The 25,317-nt window shown below is 33.4% G+C and overlaps 1 protein-coding gene across 1 annotated transcript in view; it reads left to right on the top strand.

The window, feature by feature from the left end:
- Window positions 1-23,023, top strand: part of LOC118186876 (uncharacterized) — an 81,913-nt gene extending 58,890 nt beyond the window's left edge. Inside the window, exons 4-7 of the mRNA XM_035357045.2 lie at window positions 3,533-3,571; window positions 6,192-6,368; window positions 14,391-14,582; window positions 15,453-23,023. Coding sequence (XP_035212936.2) covers window positions 3,533-3,571; window positions 6,192-6,368; window positions 14,391-14,582; window positions 15,453-22,252 — 7,208 coding nt within the window. The 3' untranslated portion in view covers window positions 22,253-23,023. The remainder of the gene's footprint in view (window positions 1-3,532; window positions 3,572-6,191; window positions 6,369-14,390; window positions 14,583-15,452) is intronic.
- Window positions 23,024-25,317: the final 2,294 nt, after the last annotated feature.

Raw genomic sequence — 25,317 nt, 5'->3', positions numbered from 1 at the left:
TTGGTAAATAAAGTGTGTTTCGATACTTCATCAAGTGTCGCCGTTATTTACACCAAATCCACACAAACCCTGTACGAACGTGAAGGAAAAAATAACGTAACAACTGGTGTCAGAAAAAAAAAAAAAAAGTAACAATATTCATAAGCATTATACGTACACCTTTGCACAAAAAAAAAAAAAAAAAAAAAAAAAAAAGGAGAGTTCTTTATCTCCGTTCAACTGGGCCGATTGACGAAATTTCACTTGCGTTTTTCACGTCTCGAAAGCGCGACTTAGGATATATAGTAGATTTATATATAGCAATGTTCTAACATAGGTTTTTCTGACGCAAAATCAGACTTTTTCTGAAATGACAGACTGGTGTTTTTTCCATATTTCGAGCCTACGACTCAAATTATCCCGAAGTGCTGAGTTTTGTGAAAACCGCACGGTTAGGTTTTATAAAATTAGTTCTCGAAGTTTTGGCTTATTAGTGTTAATTGAATTTGGTATACATTTATATATCTCTTTTTCTATTAAACTTACTTGATTCTTTCTTCAACCGTCGAAGCTTAGGCTCAATCTAAATAAAATTCGCAGATACTTTCTGATTTGCTTTTTAAATTTGCATTTTCAGAAATTTTAATAAATTTTTCGAAAACGTTTTTGATTATAACCTGCAAAAGTTTCCCCATCATTTTAAAGTGGATGTATTTACGGGCAAGCCTGCAAAAAATTAGAGTTTTTTATTCAAAATTTCTCAAGATGTAAGTGAATTTCTGTATTGACTCATTTTGATATTTGGCATATTTGTTATAAGCGATAATAACGCAAAATATGCTTTACGCACTTTGTTAAAATTATTAGAATGCATGTATATGCACCTTTTTTTCCACTCGTCCACAATGAAGAAACGGAAAGGACAATAGGTAACCATAAATTAGAATTTCCAGAAGCGGAAAATGAAAAAAGGGCGCCAAGGTAAATTTTTTAATTTCTCGGTAAGTTTCTCACCAGATTTTACAAAATTTAATATTTGGGCATAATTTGACTCGCAGAAGCGAAATACGGAAAACCATTGGCTTGTCATTTCAGAAAAAGTCCTATTTTATACTAAAATGCCTAAGTTAGAACAATGCTATATATGAATCTAATATATATCCTAAATTGCGCTTTCGAGACATGAAAAATGCAAATCAAAGTTTGCCGATCGGCCCAATAGAATAGGAGATATTAGAACCATCCCTTTTTTGTGTGCTCAGAGAATACTAAATTTCTTAAAAGAAGTTAGGGATTATTTTAAAAGGTTTCAAAATTGAGAATGCAAGAATTCTGCCAACATTGACATTTTATATAACTTTTATACATTATTTTATATAAACCTCTAAAACATATTGCAGTTAGTAAAATACTGTTACGTGCGTACGTTTCCGTAACGGAGTGTATGCACACAGAACCGATGATAAAATTTATTTTCCCAAAAGAAACACTTTGCAGTTCTGGAACGTTTCACAAAAGTACTCGCACAGAGCAAAATCAGTAGCTACCACACCAAACTACTAAGAATGTTAAACACAACGCAATTCAAAACCCATCTATAGAACGAAGCTCGTACGGAGATATCTCAGCACTCCAAACTCAATTCTAATGTAAAACTGTGAACTGATGCTCTCTCCGGCTTATACACTTTTCCTCCGCCTGCCTAGAAATTTCAAGCAGCTTCAATTTTCGATTGCAGGAAGAAATACATAATTAGTCACATATAGGGAAGGATATAGTTATAGTTACATACAGAGGATCAGATCAACTATCATTAAATAGGTATCGAACCAAAATATCATCAAATGGAGCCCAAATTTGGCGACTTTTGGCGATTTCTCGGCAAATTTCTCGAAAACGGTTAGTTGCCAGAACCATCGGAACCTTGATAATTAATTGGCCAGATAGCCATTTACTTATTTACCTCAATGGTAGATGGATAACTTCAACATTTCGAAGCATTTCATGTTACATTATACAAGAGGTACTATAATTTTACACATAACTGCACCAAAATTATTTACCTACATACATAATTCGGAACAATACTTATTGTGCTTTAATGAGTTAAAAAAAAAATTCTGTACTTCTAATGCAATTGTAATCCTATGGAAACCTTTCGCTTGTAACTAAGTAAAAGACAAAGAACATTTTACTCTAATCTGTTTCTTTCAAATAGTCACCTCATGGCCAGTGCTAGCCCCCTCCCATTTGCGATCGTAACTCGCAGGGTTAGCAAAGCTAGCCGTCAAAGCCCGCACCACTGGAAGGTGCTAGAACGGTTTATAATTATGTAAATTTTTATTAATAATTATTAAAAGTATGATTATTAAATTTTTAAAGAAATAATAAAACATGCAATAAAATGGTATACATACACTTAATATTTGGGAAACGATACCTTAGAATGCTGTTCCTTCTCATTCATTCAAAACTCTCAAATTTTCCTTACATCCAAATTAAAAAAACAAATGTTCCTGACAATTTAACTTCATAAATGGAGCAACTGTCTTCAAACGCTACAAAAATGAATTCAATTATGATTTTGTTGTTAATTTTGGACTTTTTTGTAACATTGTAAGGAATATGTTAATTTTATTAACAGTTAAATTTTGAGTTAAAGTTCCTTTCCTGTCGATTCTTAACTTCAACTTACTACTTCCGGCCAGAACGTAGTTTTAGAATCACGTCTGAATACATAATGAAGAAGGGCGGTATTTAACCGCTAAGTTCTTCGGTGTTAGAGAGAGAGATACCAGGTATTCTGGCTGCACGCGTCCGCCTTTTTAGTCTACTCTCTCGCAAGTTATTATCACGCTCGGCCGTACTTCAGGCCCTTGGTAGCTTCGCAGTCAATTAGCGTTAAGAGGCCAACTCTGTTAGAATTTTGATAGCTTCGGCTATGCCTCTTTAGTTAAGATAAGTTTAGTTTAATTCTCAGTATCTCTTTAGTTAAGATAAGTTCAAGCCCAAATGTGGGCTTCATTGTACAACTCCAAGACGGAGTTTTGCTAAACTTTAGTTGGAATAATAAAGGGCTAGTTTACCCTTCTATCTTATTGTCTCCTGTCACACGAATTCAAGCGATTATTCGCTTATCAGTTCTTAAGATTGTTCACTTCCAACAGTAACTTAGAATTACAAAGTGAGGAACTCTACAACATTATTTGCAAGCGCGTAAAATATCACACATAAGTAGTCATATTTACGGGTATTTTCCTCCTGAAAAGTGCTATGTGAAATTTTCTAGTCAATTTTCTCATTCTGGAAAGACTTTGAATTTGCCATAACTAATCTAGATATTTTTTTTTTCGGTTCTTGAACCCTGTACTATACACTCATATTGGCTATATCCTTGAAAAATACTTGCTTTTTATTTTTATTTATGTATTTAGTTATTGTATTTAGCTAAATGTTAAATGTAATCGCAATCTGCTACAAGTTAAATATAATGGCGATCTACTTCTTTTTCGTCGTATTTATTTAATTTTTAATTACTTCATTCTCTTTACAGATCATCAGAGGGGCAGATCCTACATAGCAAATGAAACACGTAAGTATAGTTTTGACTATTGCATAAGGAAGTTATTCTTATCTTTGGAAAACTATCGTGTTTAGGCAGAATTTGAGGTGCTTCCAAACTTGCTGTTCATTAATATAAAGCATAACAAAAGCATGAGAAAAATACGTTAACTTAATAACAGAGCACTTGTTGCTTGTTTGCTACTAGTTGTACACAAGTATTCTGCTGTTATGTGAAGACAGAATTGATTTGAAAGAGTAACACACCTAAATTTAAAATTAAGAAAAAACACTTTAGGTTTTGTTCAATAAAACTTTATTGATTTTTAGAGCAATCACATACAGGCTTCTCGTTTTTCATGAACAAAATTTTTACTTCTGAAGAAGAAAGAGTTATGTCTGTTTATTTTTAGCAAAGTTTCAAAGAATGTTTCTATTAAGTAAACAGAATTAAAAGAATGTTTACTGAATGTCTCCCCCCTAACAAAAATCCAACAACTTTTAAGCATTATATTTTGGAATTCATTTAAGAAGTTGAAATTGGATTTAATATTCTCCGAATCGAAAGGAGTTGTTGAAGCATTTAAGATACCAAAGCTTAGAAAGCCACATATAGTTCGAAAACTCAAAATGACAAAAACTGCATTGAGAAATGGATTGAAAAAAAACTTTAATTATCATAAAGAGCTGTTTAAACAAGTATCAACGACATGACCATTTATATCAAGGATCACGTTGAACAGTGGATAATCATTAACAATCGGTTTATCTTCAATTCAGCTTTATAAATCAAACTGATGCAAAATTGTTTTTCTATCTGCTAGTGTTTTAATTTATGTACTATCCGACTCAAAAGGAAGTCTGTCTTTTGTTCTCCTATAGAAATCATTAAAAAGCTTCGGATATTTTAAAAACGGTTTCGCGTTTCTCTGGAAAAAGAAAAAAAAAACCTTTTGTAGCCCAAAATAAAAAATTCTTTGAGAGCTATGCAGATGCCACTCATGTTGGAGACGAAGTCAGAATTTCAAACTTATGTAAACAAGCTTTATCTGCGCGTGAAATAAATTACTGCTCTGACCTTAAAATTCCTTTCAGATAAGAAAACTTCTCGACCGATCAACTGAAATAGTGGATTTTGTCTTAAAGATATGCTCTAAACATACGACTTACATATAAGCTATTACGTACAGGCATGAATGTACGGCAATATCTATTTATTTCCCATTCAATGCTTTGCGGCTTTCAGGAAGAAGCGTCATCGTTGGTATCTTGGAACAAGAAGATGAGCTGAGTTCGGTTTCGAAGTGCCGGACTAGATAGAGTTGATCTTCTGGCTGGAAATTTAGAAATGGAACGTGCGCCTTACCTGTCTGGCATTTTTTAACAGCTGATAAACTAAATCTTTAAATGCTAGGAAGGAAACAAAAACTGAAATTTATCATCGGCGAGCTAAAAAAAATAAGAAAAGAATAATGTTAAAAGTATTTAAGTGTGCAAACTGCTATTAGTTCTTGATTATAAGGAAAAATAATAAATATTTCCCGTTTAAAAGACATTACAACATTTGAACGTCACCCTAACTATTAAATTTAGTTGGTACCTTGTTGAACTCTGATAATTCTTTAGATTTAATTAGAAATCCGTTTGATCATATGAAAATATTCATATGTTTCTCCGAAGATCTTCCGAAAAAGATGGATCTTCGGAGTTAAGGGCTGTTTCAGAAGCAAGAGATGTTTTCCATGAGAAATCGATCATAGAGTTTTGCCCTTTTTAGGCGCACCTTATATAAACGTTACAGAAAAAGATATCTGTGCGCTATTGCATTATGTCGGAGCAATGAAGAAGATTGTTTGGAAGCTCGAAAAACCTGCATTTTGCTCTTTCAAACATTTCTCCTTTGATTTCAGATTTGATGCAAAAACGCAAACCATCACAGGTTTCTCACTGACCTCATCAAATCTATGTAATTTTTAAAATATTGATATTTACTTCAAAGTCTGTTTGTTGATTAAATTTATCTCAATGATTTGTTCAAAAATTAATTCAGTTAAAAATTTAGTAAGAAAAGTTAATAATTAGTTATTCCCAAACCATTATCAGAGTTTTAGTAAGTAAATTTATATGTAACTTCATAGTACACTTTGTATATTATACCCAAATAATGTTCAAAACTCAAAATAAAAGTTTTAAGTTTTGCATATTATTTGAAATGTATCTTGAAGTAAAAAAAATCTTAGAAATAAAGGATGAAATTCTGGCTCACAGGAAAAGAAAGGAAGGAAAATAAATTGAATAGGTTAACAAACATTGCATTAGATATATTTATGCGCAAGCTACACGAACAGAAATAGGTGTAATGAAAAAACGCTCTGCCAAATAGCATAACGGTCGCATGTATTTAAAATTTGAAAACATTAAAGCCTTTACTTTGATTTGCATTTTTGTTTTTACTCTTTTCGGAATAAAATTTTAAAAAACTCTCGTATTTTGGCAAAACACTACGTGCAAGCTTAATTCCTAGTAACTGTGCCTCAAGCCTACAAACTGTAAATAAGCACACTACATTAGATGTTTTTCAATTATTTCCTGCTTTGAAGCTCAAATTTTAATTAACATATTCATTTACTTTTCTTGTACATTATGTATAGTATGCATCGTAGACGATAAAGTGTACCAAAGAGGCGACCCGGTACCCGCTGATGACCATTGTGAGAGGTGTACGTGTCGACCACCCGGCTTCTCTTGCGTATTGAGGGACTGCCACGTAAAACCGGGATGTAAGGCTGTCCGACAAGTAGGAGAATGCTGTCCGGAATACATCTGTGGTAAGTTTCTTTATTTGTCTATCTGTGAAACCTCTAATGAAAATATATTATGAAAAGTCAGATTAGAGAATTTTCTCTAGAATTCGAAATATATAAGAGATCACAGATAGTATCCGGATATGCGGAATATCCAGTGTTGTCATCCAGTAAAGTGTGTTGTCCTTTTTCTATAAGCTACAGTATTTATTTATTTATTTATTTTCGGTAATGTAAGTGAAGTAGTTTTACATCTTCGTTAAAATATTTTATTTCGACAATGTTCGTGCATTTAAAAATATTTTTTGCCTTATACTTAAAGACGAAACTTGGCTTTTTTGGCAAAACTAAACAATAAATTGTTTAATATTACCTCATATCTTCTCATCATTCAAGTTCATTTCTGCTTCAAGCAAAATAAAGCAATGAAATTAATAAATATTTACGTGGAGTCTGAAAGAAAATATATAACCTTGTTTATACGGAATATAAAACATAAAACTATTTCTTTTCAATTAAATTTAAAATTAGAGTACATTTACAGAAATTAAATAATGAAAAATAAAATTAGCAAAATAAGACTTATTAAATCACTTAGCAGTTTGTCACAGTAACAGTTTGTGTAGTTTTAATGAAATGGGCAGGGGGTAAACGGCGATTTCTGTTACCACTTATCTCCAGATATAAAAATTTGAAAGGTTAATTTAATTTACTTCATGAATATGAAGATTTGAAGTGAGAAAGAATTGAAAGAAAATATGTGAAAGGATACAAGAAATCTTCATTGATATTAAAAGCAAAGCGCAGTTTTCCATTATTTTATCATCCAAATGTAGGCACAGTAAATCAAGCAACAACTTGGACTGAGTATATCTTTTAAGGCTTCATACTCGTGGTCGCTCCAGTTCACTCAAGAAAAGGTTGTAAACAAACACAAACATCACACACAGAATTGACAGATCATTTCAACAGAATAACGAAAAGAAATTCAGCCTATTATTAAAATAAAGCAAGTGTTTTAAGAACTGGAAGTTATTTCTTTGAAGTTTTCCCTCTCGATCAAAATCATTTCTACAAAGAAGCTGCATTCTGGGCAGGTATTGCCATTGCAAGATGATAAGCGGATCAGTAATGAAATTATATTAGTATCCATCAACTCTTATCCTTTCGTTTATGATAATACATTCATTAGTTTACACTAGTCAATAAGTGGTACCAATATATAGCAAAACTGTGAGAATCTGTTGTACCTTCTTTGAACAGGGACTGTAGAGACATTAGGATTTTTTGGAAGTAGGCAAGACGAAAACTATGCAACGCCTTCGGGAATCGAACCGCGGACCTCTAGAATACGCGCGCAGCGTGCAGACCACCACACCACGAAGGCTCGCTAAGAAGGCGGGAGAAATATCTTATATACTTCCCCTTTTAAAGGGCGACTGGGTTTCTAGGGGGCCCAATTGCCAAATCCTGTGTGTGGAGAATCATCATCCACGACCCTCTTAGTTTGGGCGCCACTGTAGAGACATTAGGTATTTTTTTGAAGCAGGCAAGATGAAAAATATGCAACGCCTTCGCCGAGAATCGAACCGTGGACCTCTGGAATACGCGCCCAGGGTGCAGACCACCACACCATGAAGGCTCGCTAAGAAGGCGGGATAAATACCTTATAAGACAAGTATAGTCACTTTTCAGCCAAGAAAAACCACATATTCCCTTGACGTTCTTTCATTTGCTAATAAAAGATTAAATATGACCAAGAGCTACCTGAATGAGCATACAGAAACACTTTTTGGCCTATTGCTCATCAAAACAAATTTGCTGATTTATGATGATTTAGAAAACCTGAAGATCTGAAGCAGAAACTTGAGAGTCTTAAATGACATAGACATTAACGCACCTCATTACTTCAACCCTCATTCTCATCCCTCATTAACGCATTTCATTGCTTCAACTCTCATTCTTATCCCTCATTCCTATCCCTCATAAAAGCACCTCATTATTTCAACTGTTCAACAAGAACTTTTTGAGATGCAGCATTAACACTATTCTTGTATTTTCTGACTTCGAAAACTTGCAACGAGAATGCATTATCAATTTTTGTCACTCGCTCACTCGGAATTCGTAGACATTTATTTTAGAAAACTGGTTATTTTGGCGAAGAATCTGAATAATAATTACACCTGTTATTTCAATATTTAAAAAACATTCATGAGTTCTTTTGCTCCTCTTTATCTTTTTTTTATCTGCAAGTCTGGTCCTCCCTCTTTTGTCTGAACCAGACAATTAGTCTTAAACCCAGAATAATTGTAATTAAATGTATATTATGACATTTGAAAATGAAATAATACTGTTATTTCGTGAATATTTAATAAGTATGTATCCAGGGCGGATGAGCTTGGCCTGACAGGCACAGAAAGTAATTTATTTATTAATACAACAGCCCTTAAAGTTTCAAATTTTAGAGATGCTGATAACTATATAAAATTGCATTTCCAAAAAATAATTAACTGAACATATATTTTATTTTATTACAATACTATAGTAGCATAACTATAACAAAAATACTAACAAAATTGTGCAACTTATGGAAATTTAGAGAGCGGGTTCATAAAACATTTTTAATCATTCCTTGAGATAGAACAGGAAAAAAGTATTCTCTTGATGATTTAAATATCAGCTCTGCAAACTATTTTAGGCATATGATGGCTCTAGGTGTTAAAATGATATATGTGGCTTTCCATTGACATAAAATACTGTATAAATTAAAAAATTTATTTATTAATACAAATGCATATCTTTATTAGTCGTGTTTTATGTTTTAAATAATATTAAAAACCTACATTATGTATCATAATATTGAATATAATGTGTAGCAAAACAACAAAAACGAAACAAAAATAATGAAATTTTTTAATGCATTTCCATACAAATACTAAAAATTTGCTTAAAGTATGTTAAAATTAAATAAATAATAAAACTTTCTTAATTTAAAAAGAGCTCTTTTGCTAGGTCTACCTTATTAATTATATAATTCCTGTTAGATTTCTTGTTAGCAATAGTAAATCTGTTTCATAGTTTATCCAAATTAATATCTCTAAATAATTCTCTACTTATTTCCTATAGATATTTTACATTAAATTTATGATTAAAGTATAATAAAATTAAAAACACTATTAAAATTATAACTTTCTATTTAATTATTGAAAAATAACCTATAAATCGCAAATTATGATAAATCATAAAATATTCACCAAGTAATATTTTTCTTTAAATTAAATTTTATAAAATTATTTTATAGTTGCAATTTGTTATTATATGGATTCTAAATATGTTATGCAGATTATATGAACTTACTTAAATACAAATAATAGACATAGTATATTCCATGTTTTAACTTCATTCACATTTGGTTTTGTTCTACTTCAAATCATTATAAATTCAAATTAAATCAAACAAAATATGAATAAAATATTTGCTTCTTTCTTGCATCTAGCATGTAGTTCCGAAGACTCATTGCAACGTAACGTATAATATGTAGTTATAGAAATTTCTGCTTGCTTAAAGAAAGCTTGTACGTCACTGATAAGGCCACACCTAAAGTACACAAACAATAATTCCCGATTTCATTTCTAGTCAACACATATGACGTACTCATATGCTGTTGGCAAAGGAATGCTGCATAACTGTGCCACGTCATAATGACGTGGCACAGTTATCTATCTGGCATCTTTACAGAAGATGAGCCCAATAGTTACCGTATCCAGGTAGTTCTACTTGGTTTGGGTTCGATCCCACGCTAGCGTGCAGGCTGCGTGGCTGGATTTTGTGGGTTTCCCCAAGCGTAACGTGAATAGGAGCTAGTTTCGTTCATAAAGTCCTCCACAAAGGCAGCCAGATAACCCTTGTGGCTTTGCGATATTGAAAAAAAAAATGTTGCGATGGTTTACGCCACAATATAACAAACTTGTCAAAAGGTTCATTAAAAGAAATGCCGAAGACTTTAATAAACCAAAAAATGAACTTTATTTAAAATTAAAAGGTAAATACGAAATTAAATACCTGATGATAAGCCGACGTCAAATTCGACTACGAACAAGCAGGAGCAACGCATTACATGTATAAGTGAGTCTCTCGGCGAAACGTTTAAGTCTTTATACTCGCGCTATAACGAGTGCGCACGGGTATAGCGCAGCGAACATGGATACTGCATGCAAAAGTTAAAATACAAATATTCGTGTCAGAATGCAAACACTTCGCCACAAACCTAACCTTACCTTAGTGCGAGATGTCTACCATTTCCCAAGAAAGAAGCCTTTACAAGAATACCACATCATAAAATTCCTATTATTGTTAAGATCTAGATCGTTTAGCTATCATGAAATGTGATTAGATCTACCTAAGTGTTGATCCTTGCGAATTCTCGCGCAGGCTTGAAGATGAACACAACAGGGGAAGAGAGTAAAATACCCTTTTATTGAACACAATATGATTAACATATGAACATGTGATTAAGGCATGGCCTTACGTGCTTACAAACACCGACCACTTGCGGTGAGAACTTGAAAGATAATATAACACTAAATTTAAAAGTAAAGAGTAGTGAGAGACTACAAAATTTAATTTAATCTAACGGGCTGACTCAGAGACCTATGCCGGGAGAATAACTCGGCGGCAAGAATACGTCGTCGATATTAAGGTTAGCAGCTGGAAAAAAAATAGCAACGTGCCCTCACAATAACCTTTTCGCTCCAACAGTTTAAGTACTCTTGTCACCCTAACTTATTCACATCCAGGCGAGGAAATGCGAGAGGAATAAGAGGAAGCAGTAAAGGCTCACAAATTATGACTACTAGTAAAGTGACTAGTAGTAACAATAAATAAAACCCTACATTGTCATTTCAGTTTTAATGGATGGAAGCTCAGTTTTTAGTTTGAAGAAAGCCGTCTTTATGCTGGGGCATTCTTATGACGATTTCTTTGTTGGCGCTATACATAAAGATGCATATACTTAATATCAAGACCAGGTGCATACATATGCTTCTCAATGTCAAGGTAAGGATATTCACGATTTAAATGCTGCGTAATGGGGAACTGGATAGTACTATGATGAATCTGAGGCAAGCTGATGACACCGTTATTAAAAGAATGAGATTAGAACTTTTGCCATTCATTACATTTCTTATTTCTGAATATCATCAATTCTCTTTCTTCTTTTGCGCTGTGTCAGTTCTGTAGCTATGATTAATATTTTATTGGTTTTTAAATCGTCAAGATCAGGTAAGGACCGGCACCTCAAGAAGTTTAACCAATTACCGATGGCCCCATTTGCGCCTGCCTGTAGTTGTCAGTTGTCTTCTGATAAATATTGTCTGCTTATAGGTTTTGATTTTGCATTACGTATTTTCTACTACTGAATTACCAATCTGTGAATCTTCCTTTATTTGGTAATTTTCTTCTAGCTTTCGATTTAAAATGAAAGATCTATAACTATCAATATCTCTGTTCTCGATGTAATAAACTTTTTTGTAAGATATATTAAATAAGCGAAACAGAACACGTGATTGACATTTCAAAAGAATACATGTTACATACGTTAATAAAGTTAATGCTTTGTGTGTCCACTTTTAGTCTGTATATTACGTTATGCTGCTTTCAAGGTAAATATAAATAAAAAAACTCTGAAAGGTTTCGGATTTTAAATTACGTCCAAAGAGGCGTTTTTTAATATTTGTGTGTTACCTTTATTTATGAAATATCATGTTCTTTGCATTTAAACCATAAAATTCAGTTCCAGAGCAACATCGCAAAGTAATTTTAAATTGAGCATATCTTTATAAATTCCGATACACAGTCTCACGCGCTGGAGAATTCAATGTTTTTTCTGTACAACATTGCCATTACTCGCTTTGAAATCCTTGAGTTCGTTAATCAGAAATTCGTTAAAGTTTTACAAAATGTGAAATCGATAATAAAACAAATTCCATATTTCTAATTTAGGCTTTCAGATGCCCATATTCGCAGTAGGATTACGTCATTCAAAATTGGATGGCTGTAGGTACCGTTGTTTTATCACAATGCGAGAAACATACACACATTTATGCAGATTCTTCATTATTTAACTTCTACAAATCTAATACAGGGCAATAGTATTTCGTGATAATGATTTGAAAAGTGATACAGCCTTTTAAAGTTTTCAACGCAAAATAGCAAAACGAAAACAATAGTCCTTCAGGGACAAAGCCTCTTTGGAGCATCTCACAACAATGCAGGATACTCATAAACAACTCAGCGCATTTCTCTGATGCTTATTAATTTGTATTATGCATAAAATTGGGCATGAAATCAAAACATTTTGTGCTGTGTGTAATAATTTTAATATAAATTGTTTCATTGTAATTGTGATTGTTTCATTGTACGTATAATACCGCAATCGATACAAAGTCTCTTGCCATGCGGTTCTTGTGATTTCGGGTACTGATCGCCGCCTGAGATAACCACTGATCTAACTTTGTTGTAAAAGTCTTACAGTGTTAATAGTCATCTTGGTAGAAAGGAATATTTCTTCCGGATAAAAATATAAATATAAATATTACATCGGCATACAAGGCCTGTGTATAAGCATAGATATGTTAATTACAAACATTGTATTGTACAAGTTACATGAGATAGTTACATAAAACCATGACAGTTAACCTTTTGAAGACGGGATGGCCATTATAGTGGCCATAGAATCCTCTCTTTGAAAAGACGGGGTTGTCCACTTTAGTGGCCATGTCTTTTTCCTCCATTTTCCAGGCTGAAAAGTGGGGTGAAATGTCAAATTTGACGTCCCTAGGGTTTTAACTACTTATCTCTTTCAAAGGTCTTCCTTTTGCGACATAGATGCACCCCTCTGAGAATCCATTAAAGTACACACAAGAATCTTTGTTGCAAATAGGAGGTGATTTCTTAAAGGGGGGAAAACATTCGGTTCAAGATTCCTCGTCCTTTGGTAGCTTTTACTGCTACCAAAGCCCCGGCCTCAAAAGGTTAAGTGAACATTTAAACCTTATCTGAATTCATATTTACAATACTTTTACTGAGATAATCAAAGTAAAGTTGTAATTCATTTACACACTGACTAGATTTTTCAATGTCATTTTAAACATTTAATAGTTTTGCTCTTGCAGTCCTGTTACTATTCTACGGGGTGAGCTATATTTCTAGTGTTGATTTTCAGTTGTTGTAGTATTTTGATTTGCTATTAAAATTATGCTGCGAAGATATAATTCTCAAGGGAAGGGGAGAATTTCTTAGTACCTTGCTGAGCATAGCCTGATCACCTCCTCTATCTTAGTTTTCGTCTGCTTGTTGCCACAAGTATTCTCCGCCCATTGTGGCCAGTATTCACTGTTTGGCATTTTTAAATGCAGTTTATCGGTTTGTGGGTAGTTGAAGAGGTAGGGATCTGCATCACCTACTCCACCACATTACTATAGTTCTAATGACTTTTAAGTTCAATAACGATACAAAACTTAGTTGCATGCATAGTTCATTCCAGACCCTAGTATAAAGAAAGCAATTAATGTTATGCGAACCTATTTAAAAGCTAGTTCTATCTTCTGATATTGCTACCTTCAGATTTCTTTACCTTGAGGAGTTTGTAAAACACCATGTTGCGTTAAAATTAAATGAAAACAAATGTGGAAATCGTTATAACAATAATGACCGAAACGCTAAGGACTTCACGACGGCTAAAATATTGTAATCGTAATATCTGCCACAAAAGGGTAGTATACTGAAATGTTTTAAAGTTTAACATATATGTGAAAGCTCTTCTTAAATTGAAATATAATTTTATATTTATTACAAATAGCTATATTTAGATAATGTGTTATTTATGACCTAATTATGCTCTATAATTTTGTATCACCTTATATTCATTTCTACAACAGTGCCTGCTATTTTTGCGATTTTCCTATCGTTATGAAATAAAAACAAATCTTTGAATTAAGAATTTCTTTAAAGTGATTGCGCGTTAACTGAATTTTCTTTTCGCTGTAGGTTGTTGGCATAACAACAAAGAATACAAAAATGGTGAAATCATCCGTGATTTACAGAATGCTTGCTACACATGTCGTTGCCATGGAAGTTCTATTTCGTGCACTTTTGCCGACTGTCTTTACAGAACAGATTGTCAACCGGAATATGTTCAGGGAGAATGTTGCCCTCGATATGATCACTGTCCTCCCCTCAGTAAGCAGACTTATGTTCCTATTTTTTATTTTTCATTTACTTATTGCCAAAGTACATGGCTTAATATGTAACCTCTTTCTTAAATCATTCTTCTGAATTTTCTTGTTTACACTGCTACAATAGCGTTATACTAGTGTCAGCGAGTTTCTGCGGTTTTGCTAGTTATACAAAAATAAAAAAGCCTAACTAGTTTGGAAAAAAAAAAAAAAAAAAAAAAAAAAAAAAAAAAAAAAAAAGGAATAGTTTGAATTCAGTACAGAAATAACCACAAAACAGCTTCAATGCAAATTTCAAAATGGTATAGTTTTTAATTCATTACAGATTGCGATACAATTTAAAATTCAGTTTAAAAATGTTCCTTATTTACAGAAGTCAATTTAAAGTTACGAGTATAGAGCTATGCTGAAAATATTTACTTTAATATGACCACTTCGCCCTAAATTTCCTTAACTATCTGTCTCTGTTCAAAACTAACTACCAATAAAAAACTCTCACTTACTGCCTTATATTCTCTGTTAAAGCAATGAAGTTCATTAACAAACAGGTCAAAGGTAGAAAATCTGGGTAATGCCTGTTGCCAATTCTAATTAGAAAGACTGCACTCACACAACTCTAAATCAATTTCAGTAACGATTAAACTATATCGATATACTAATCTCTGTTTTTCGCTAATTAATTTGTATATTCTTTTGAATTAAGCAACTTTAAATGAGAAAAAAATATAGAACGGAGTTATAGAACAAGCGTTACAAATAATTAGAATAACATAAAAAGAAATGTAAACATAATTCACGTATTGTATATCAAAAACAAAAAATATCCAAAACGTTTTAAAGAACCATTTGTTTATTGACGTTTTTATCTTTGTAGGCACGTCTACAATTGCTGTGACACCATCAACAACAACCCCCGGAGTAGTGCAACAAGAAATAACTTTCATCAATATCACTACTCAACATTTACAGAAATTCACTGCTGAAGATACGACTGTCTCTATTGAAGAGATTACACCTGTCGTATCAAGTACAACTACACCTGCTACTGAAAGCACACGTTTCTCTGTAAAATTTACTTTGACTAGTGAAAAGGCAGAATCATCGACACCACTTCCTCTGCAATCTGTTGGGTTTACAGAAACAACTAGGTACGTGACATCAGAAGAGTTTAGCTCATCAAGAACTGGATTACTTGATGAAAATATTAGCAGCGTATCTGATTCAGGTACTGAAACAGCATTTACGCGAGACAGTACGAGTGCAGAAACTGCCCCTGATAATTTATCAGCAATTAATATTGAAGATATTAAATATGACTCAACTACGGATAGGGCTTTCGAAACTTTTGAAGAGCTAGAGGCAGAAGAAACAAAGTCCTCCATTTATCCAGCTTCAGAAACGTCGCTACCACAAAGCGTTTCTCTGTCAGAAGAGACGCATGATAGCAGTGATGAGACGTACTCCGAAGCAGATTCCAGTACAACAAAATCAGAAAGTACAGTTTCAGTAACAGATGAATCTTCACAATTTACAAGATCATCTGAAACACCTGGTGATATACAGCTGATAAAACAGGAGGATGGTACGGAACAGCATGTTGATGAATCTACAACAACAACTACCACTACAACTACAGTAAGTTTTATTCAGTCACATACTGTAACGGGTGATGAATCTTCCTATAACTTTGAGGCCGTTGTTAATGATACAACTCATTTAACGGAAGATATAAATCATACGACAGAGAAGGCTAAAGAGCAAGATGATGCAACTGAACTAACTGAAGACATCGATCACGCAACAGAATTAATCAAAATGTTTGATATCTCAACAGAATTGACTGAAGAAGTCGATAATGTGACAGCACTGACCGAGAAGTTCGATAATGTAACAGAACTGTCGAAAGGTATCGATCATGTAACAGAACTGTCGAAAAGTATCGATCATGTAACAGAACTGTCGAAAGGTATCGATCATGTAACAGAACTTACTAAACATATAAATATCGTAACAGAACCTACTCGTTTGGAAGAAATTTCAGAATCAGTGGAGAGAGAATCAGTTTCGTATGTTCCAATAGACGACACTAAAAATGAAATTTTACAGACGCAAAGCACTGAAGTTCATTATTATGAAAGTACGTCAACAGAAGAAGATAATCATATTAAGGTAAACATTGACTCAGATCTTGAAACTCCCACTGAAACGTATGCAGAATACCTTTCATTCAGTATTACACCATTTGATGCTAAATGCAATAAGGTAGAAAGCAAGTGTGAAGAATCTTCTGAGACTGCTGCAACTGAAGTAACCTCTCAGCATGCTGAAGTTGATTCAGAAAATACTACAGAAGACGATGAACGCGAATATCAGCAAAATACCAATCTTGGTTTAACTGATATTCCTCATTCTGACTATCAGTCTCATGTAATATCATATAAAGATAAATTTACCACAAAAAATGTAACAGATGAAGACAAAACTGAATCAACAGCTTTCGATAAAATAAATGTTACAACTGACAATATTATATCTAGTGCGTCAGATGAAATAGAAAATGAAAGTCATGCATCATTCCATCCTACTGATTTCCGTACTGCCTCAGATCTCTATCATGACTCATCGGATGACACCCACAAGGTTACTGAGGCTACTGAAATCCATAAATCAGTAGACATTTTCTCTGCTAATTCAAGCACTACAAAGGCTGCGACAGAACACACTGATGGAAGTTCATATACAACTAATACAAATATATCAAGCTTTGATGAAGTTGAAAACATCAAAAATGAATTAGTACCATCTTTGGACTCTGAAGACATTTCATCTGACTCTAAATCTAGTTCACCCTCGTTGCCAGAAGAAGAACTCGAAACAACGAGTGAGATTATAACTTCTGAAATTTTATATCATCCTACTGTTACAATAAATTTCGAAGGCGACAGTTCGGTTACAGATTCTGAAATAATACCTGATAGCTTGAAAACATTTTCAATAGAAGACAAAGACAGCCAAGATAAAGAAGTATTAAATGATAGTGATTCTGAAGCAAATTCGGATAACAAAATTCATACAACTTCAGGATTACATGAATTACCATCTTCTAGCACTGAATATACTACAACAGATCATTCAAAGCAGAATACAGACATTTTCAAACTTGATATAGCATCTGCAAGTGACGAATTTGATGAAATGGAAGGAGAGGAATTAAGTACAAATATTCTTAAATTTGAGACAACAAAAAATCTAGGTGAAACTTCTACTGTTGGCCATACGGAAGAGAGCAATGATAATGTTTTCCAAATAACAAAATCTGGTACCACGTCAACAAATAAGGAGTATGATGCTACAAATGACTTAAATGATAATAATGACGATGAATCCTCTCAAATTTTAGTAACAGCTGTCACACTTGAAGATGCGTTATTACATGCAACAAATAACAGGGAGAATCAAGCTTCGCATAGTACTAGTTTGGATGAAGACTCTTACACCACATCTTACATAAAAGATCAAAGTACAGAGTCAGTTAAAGTTGAGTTAACATCTGCTTACAACTCATCTCTAATATTGACTGGAATGGAGTTGGACAGCACAGAATCATCGAGTACATCTGCCACAACGTATGATGTAGATTTTGGCACAACGAAAATAGAAGAACCTGCTACAGAGGTTACCGAAAAAATATCTACAGTTTCCCAGTCGAACAGTCCAGCAAATGACAGCAAAACGGAGTCAAATGACGTAGATTCCCCAGACATACAACCATTTGAAAATGCTGATAATAACGAAGCGAATGAAGAGATAACATTAGACCACAATGACATGCTGTCTTCTAAAGGAACAGAACTTTCGACAGAGTCTAATAATTCATTTACTGATATTAAAGAGCCTTCTCAGGAGGTAACAGGACACCGTAACGATATTTTATCTACTAAAGTAACAGAAATTTCTACAGATTCTCATCTTTCCTTTGAAACTGTGCAGAAAAGTGATTCTCAAAAGTTTGAATTTGCGCTTGGATCACCTGCATCGGATACAGAAAGCGAGGACAAAGATGTGAAAGGCACAACACCGTCGAGTAAAGCAACTGAAAAATACCTATTTTCTAGCACTTTTACTGAAAATACTACCCAAGAGATAGACATATTAGAAGCAGAGGAAGACGAATCCCAAGATACTGTGAAATCCAACACTACATCGTATGATACTGCAAGTGTCGTTACTTTGAATACGGGTTACGAAAATAATTATACTTCTCAAGAAGAACCTCACGGAATATCATACACCACTGGAGCGACTTATGGAGATCGCAATTCTGCTGAATCAACCGCTACCACAGACTTAATTACAAAACCTTTCGAAAAGCATGCAACAGACGGATATACTGAAATTGAGGGAAACCAAGATGTTAATAAAACTTATTCCATTATAGATGAGAATAAATTTGTAAATCCATCACACGATATAGATCCTGATCTTTCTTTAAAAGCTGTGAATGCAGATGATTCAGACGCAAAATTTTCATTAAATACCGTTTTAGAAGATATAAATGAACTGCATACAGCTTCTTACACAACATTCCATCTTGATCAATCAAATACAGGAGCTTTTGAAGAAGAGATGAATGTATCAGTTTCGAGTAAAGAAACAGTCTCTATAAACACAAAGAATAGCAGTGCTACGACTACAGAGGCAAACGATGACAAATTTCCAACTGACAATGAAAACCATTCCACAGGGCAGGATAGCTCGGCGGAAGATATTGCTAAAATAGATATTCATCAAGAAGATCACGAAAACGCTCATTTAATAAAAGAGAAAGTTAGTCCTGGTAATTCGACCGATGAATATGATGTACTTGATGCTGAGGAAGATATTTTTCATCAAGTGTCTACTTACAAGGAGCAGCAAACATCGTTAAGCGCACTTGAACTTGTAACATCGAGCACAGAAGCAACAAACGCAGAGATATTAACAAGCATAAAGACCACTGCTGGTCAAACATCAGGCACAGAGACAAGTGCTGAGCAAACATCAAACGCAGAGATAAATGCTGAACGAACACCAAGCCCAGCGGCACGTACTGAGCAAACATCAAGCGCGGAGCAAGCATCAAGTACAGATTCTGAGCTAACAACAAGCACAAAGGAAAATTCAGAGCAAACATCAAGCACAGAAACAACTGCTGAGTATACATTAAGCAGACAGACAGATGGTGAGCGGCTCTCAAGCACAGAGGCAAGGGCTGATCAAACATCAAGCACTGAGACAAGCGTTGACCAAACATCCGACATAAATGTAAATGCTGAACACATATCAAGCACAGATATAAGTACTGAACAAACATTAGGCCCACAAACCAGAGTTCAGTTCCAAGTTGTAGAACGTTTGAGTGATAATGAAACCAGTAATACCGAATTTTTTACAACAGACGCAACAGAAATATCAAGTGCAAAGTTGTCGACAAAGAACAGCATAGTTTCAAATATCGAATACAAAATAGCCAGCCAAGCACAAACAAACGTACCAATATCGGCAGAGAAGGATAACAATAACTATGAAATAGGCGAAACATCTGAATCTGAAGAATTTGACTCTTACGAAGATGAAGAACAGGATTCAGAGCCCATTTCATCAGAAGACTATGTAGAGATAGGGAAAGACGAGAAAGTGTATAAAGATAAAGTACTCACTGTGACTAGTGACATAACTTCTGAGAAAACAGAAATGAACCAGAGAACAACAATAATAAGCATTTTATTTGGCAGAAATGATTATTCAAACTATCCCGGTGAACAGAATGCAGGAGATTTTGAAGAATATTTAACCACTGAAAAGTCTTTGAAAGAAACTGAATCGGATAAACCATTCACTCCATACATTGAAATTACGACTGAAACTGATTCTGAGAATGAGGAATCTACTACTGAAGGATCTAGAAACGAAAACATAGATGATATCGTTTCAAATCTTTCACCGTCTCTGAGATATGTAACAGGGAGGAACTTAAACACGATGGATGATATTCTTCATCAATCAAGCATTTTATCCAATTCTTATACTCAGTTGACATCCAATTCGAATGAAATACAGGATGTTGTAAATACAGAAGCCATCAGTCAGGAAAACATTATGGAAAGACGAAAAAACTTAGATGCTATTTCGATTGAAGGAAAAGCAACCGGAAGTAATGCTCAAAACTATCTTACTAAATTAGTATCTCCAAATAACACACAAACTATTGCTAAAATATCTGGTTCTAAAACACCTGAGATTAAAACCGCTCATGACACAGATGCTTACAGTGCGTACGGCTATTTGGGAGGAGTTTTCATAACTGGAAAGAGCAAATATTCTGCTCCAACAGCTAAACTTTCATCTTCAAAAAATATTACGCTTTTCTTAAATAACACACAAAATGAATCCGATAATAACAATCAGCTTGCCGATCTAAATAAATCTACGCCAGTCACAACAATCGATAATCATGCATTCGATCGCAATATCGACAGCAAGAAAATGCATGAGGAAAGAGCAGAAATAGCTGTTAAGTCGCACAATGAAGCTGAAATTTATCTTAAAAATGAAACCGAAATTAAAATCAATAATGTGACTGACACTTCAGCAAACGATGAAACAGAAAATTTTACACCTGATACTACTGTAAATATAACAATAGAACATTTTCAAATTATTAATAATGGCCCGGAGAAAGGCGGAGAATGGTTTGAGCCCACAGTTCCTGAAATTCCTTTCCGGAAAAATATAGATGATTCAAGAACTGATCCAGGGCCAAAAATTGTTGCGAATGGAAACGATGAAGAAATAGAGCATACTACCAGTGCCAGGTATTCTATAACCACAGATTTAAATGACTTGCCGTTAAAAGAGAACAGAAGTAAAGTAAGAGATGACACAATTTTATCTGATGTTAGTGAAAATAATGTAACACCATATGATACAAAGTCCACTTTTATTACCAATGGTGCATTAGTGAACGATACGGAAACAACCACTATTCTTAAAACCTTACCTCCTTTGCCTATATATTTAAGGGACATTTCGGAATTAAAAGCAAATGCAGATAAGCTGAGGATAAATCAAAGCGAAGTTCCGCAAAACGAGCTTCCAAACCATGAAGGGTATACATCTTTTAGTATTGAGAACTACACTACCGTCGATTCAGTGGAGCATAAAACTGACATTCCGCCCCACACAATCATTCGTCCAGTAGCAAAAAGTTCTCAAGCAGCAAAAGAAATTGAAAAGCTGCCTTCTTATTCCATGGTAGATGTTATTTCAAATGTCTTCAAGGCTCCAGGATACGATTCAGAAGTTCATGCAAGATCTCTAAATAAAGACAAACCCGTTTTCATCGTGAAGCGAAACGCAAAGGAACCTGAAGTTTCAAGTTCAACAGAAAACACCGAAGTAATATCTACCCCTAAAGTGAAATATTCTACCAAAGATAGCATAACTATGAAAGGTGCATTATTGGTGGGAGGTTACGGAAAGAAATCAGGTCATTTCTTTCCAGTCACCTCATCGTTTATAATTGTTGAATCACCGGAGGATAATGAAACCAGTAAAGGTGACTGGACAGAAGTTGTGTTATCGAACGGTTCTACTGTTAAACACAAAAATGAAAATTCAGGTTCTCGAAAATGAAGTGTTCATCATTGTGCATACCCGTCAAGTGAAAACCATTCTAAGTGTTCCATCTTCTATGGACAGCATGTTGCACATCAAATAGGTAACATGCTGTCCATATTTAATTGTTTAGTGCCTTAGAACATCGAAATACAATTTGTTACTAAGAAATGAAGACAAAACTATTTCGAAAAACAAATCATAATAAAAGCAATACAAAACTTCTAGGGATTAAAACGTACTTCTTAGAATTAAACAGCGTGTGCAAACATCACAGACTTGAAAGTAGATACTTTTAAATCCTTTATCATTGGTATATTTCAAACATGTGGGGGAATTTTTATGCTTTTATTCTTTACAACATTTTATTGTTACTGTTTGGAAATACTGTGGTTCTTGTGCAGTGCAGTGTCTTTTCCTCTTTATTTCTGTGAAACTCGACTTTTAAAAATTTGGGCTCTATGATGTACATTATTAGGTTCATGGCAATCATTTTTATTTTGTGTCAATTTTGAAGAAGCAAGGGATTGAAAAGAAATCGCATATGAAGAGCAATATTTTGTGAAAAATTTCATTTTATGTTCATCTGTTTTCATGTGCTTTATTTATTTGTTCATTGATAACGAACTTGAAATTGAACTTGATGAGCTGTGATGTCATGAATGAAATGAGAAGAATCATTTATCAACGCAGTTTCAATCTTAAGTGTGTTATGTTTTGAAAATGTTTCAGTGATGTAAATGTAATCCGTATCTATTTATTTTAAGAAATTAAACTTTATGGCTTATACGTTAGCACCTTTTTTCTTTCGATATTTTTTCCTTTAACATGGATTATAACATGATGAAGATGTTTCGCTGATTTTTCAGAACCTATCTTACGTCATCTTAAACAAGCATCATTTTGATTCTTACTGATACACAATTGTTTGACATCTAAGATATCCCTAAAAATTATTACATTCACCATTAATCTCATTTTAGTCGATTTTCTGCTCATGCTGATTGAATTACTTAATGTTAAATGAAAAGAAATGTCAAACAAGATCAGTTAAACTTTGAAAGCATGCCTAAAATCGGCCTATCTCTTTCAAAGTAGTCTGTATATTTAAAGATCAGGTTTAGTGCTTTCACCATAACTGTAATGCTTCCTGGAAGTCTTTTAACTGAATTTATTAATTATCATCTGCCTAAGTGGCCTAAGTGTCTTACGATTCTTAGGTGAATCAGTTAATCTGAAAATGAAGGGCTCCGAAGAAAGCTAGGGATGTAATGATATGAAGAGGACTGTGTATTGGGAATTTATCCATCAAAGTCAGACATCCAGAAAAGGTTTCATGTTATTGTTTAAAAAGGCAAAGTACTTCGAAAAAATAAATATTTTTATCTAAAAAGGAAATGTTTATAGTTTCTCTTCACTATACTCACCAAATTTGGAATTCTCATGCATTTTTATTTTTAAGATAGAAATCTAAAGTAATTTAGACTTTATGTTTATTTTGAATTTCAAATTGTGGTAAATACAGTTTAATTAATAATAAACTACCAGTGACCATTCATTTAGCGATGCACGATCTGTCATTCATGCATATTCGTTCAAGGACATTAGTTTAGATGGAACAGAAAGCAAATTTAATTAAATTTATAAAAATAACCGGTTCAATTTATTCGGCTTCTTTCTGATCGCCGACTTGATCACTCTGAAATTTGTTATGTGTTGATACTTATAAAATACAAAATTACGCAACGCAAATATGCGATCGCTTTTATTTTAATAAAAATAATAAAACAGTAATAAAAAGATTAGGAAGTTAAATAATTCATTATACCAAGATTATGTCGCTTTCTTCGCAATTATTCAAACATTTTGTGAAATGCATAGCTCGAAATTAATTGCAAAAATATCTTTAATTAAATATATATGATTTAATTTTCCAATTTATAAAACTATAGGAACCCAGAATGTATTATTAATTTATTTCAGTGAGATGTGATATTCTGAAGAAAATTTGAGTTTGAACTGCTACAACGATAAATCGCCAAGCTTTTGAAGCCATAAATTGTGTTAAATTTTGAGAAATTTCAAACAACACCAGGACTTAAATCTTAATGAAAAGTCACGAATCTTAATGAACATCTTAATTAAATCTTAATGAAAAGTCACCTAAGATGTCTTATTCATCTTTTTTAAGAACCATTAAGCACTACATGGTTTAATACTTACAGGTTTTAACATGTGTACATTCTGCTTATAATAGAACTATCGCAGACATCTAACCCTCTCTCATGATTCAAACATTGATGTAACTAAAACATTTCCTCCATGACAGCAATCGTACCAATGAATTAAATTTGAGTGTTAGTTATTCTTTTCTTTTATAAATTAACAAAACATTTTCCTTCTATTCAAAATTGCTTTCCTGCGGTTCCTCTTATATTTGCATTCCATTAAGAAATTTTTGGAAACTTCCATTATGCAGGAAGATATCAAGTTCAAGAGTTTTCTTTTGCTCTTGAATATGAAGCATAGAGAAGCATAAAAAAGTTCTTTTTGTCTCCCTTCCTTTTTATGATCAAAATTTTAGACGCATATATTTAGGAGTTTATATGCATAAAAGTTTACTGTACGTGTTATTCAGTCGCACCAAAAACATATATAAATAATTCATTAATTATTATTTTTGAAATTTCTAGTAAAAGTCTTCTTTTCTTTGAATAAATCAATTCTTTAAGATTCCTAGACGCAGCAATGCCTCTCAATTATCCGCATTTCGAGAGAGTATTTACATCTTCGCTAGAGCGTCGCCTTATAGAGGTTATGTCTAATGTATCCGTTTATTTATGTTTTCAGAAATTACTTTTAGAAGTGATCTTCTATGGAAGGTGACTGCCAAAAGAGAATCCAATATAAATTCTAAATTTATTAGATTAGTAATTTAATAAACAACAAGAAATGAATGAAAGATTGCTAATTATGGAAGCCAGTGCATTGCAGGTTTCATCATCCGAAATGAGTCTTGAATAAAAAAGTAAATTTCTGGGAAGTTTCATAGAATAAATTGTGAGTTCTTTGCAATACGAAAT

This window comes from Stegodyphus dumicola, chromosome 5 (assembly GCF_044657685.1).
Source record: "Stegodyphus dumicola isolate Sdum_Otavi_A_Nest chromosome 5, ASM4465768v1".
Classification (NCBI taxonomy): Eukaryota; Metazoa; Arthropoda; class Arachnida; order Araneae; family Eresidae; genus Stegodyphus; species Stegodyphus dumicola.
The sequence above is the reverse complement of the archived record's forward strand: the minus strand, read 5'-3'. Positions and strand labels throughout refer to the sequence as shown.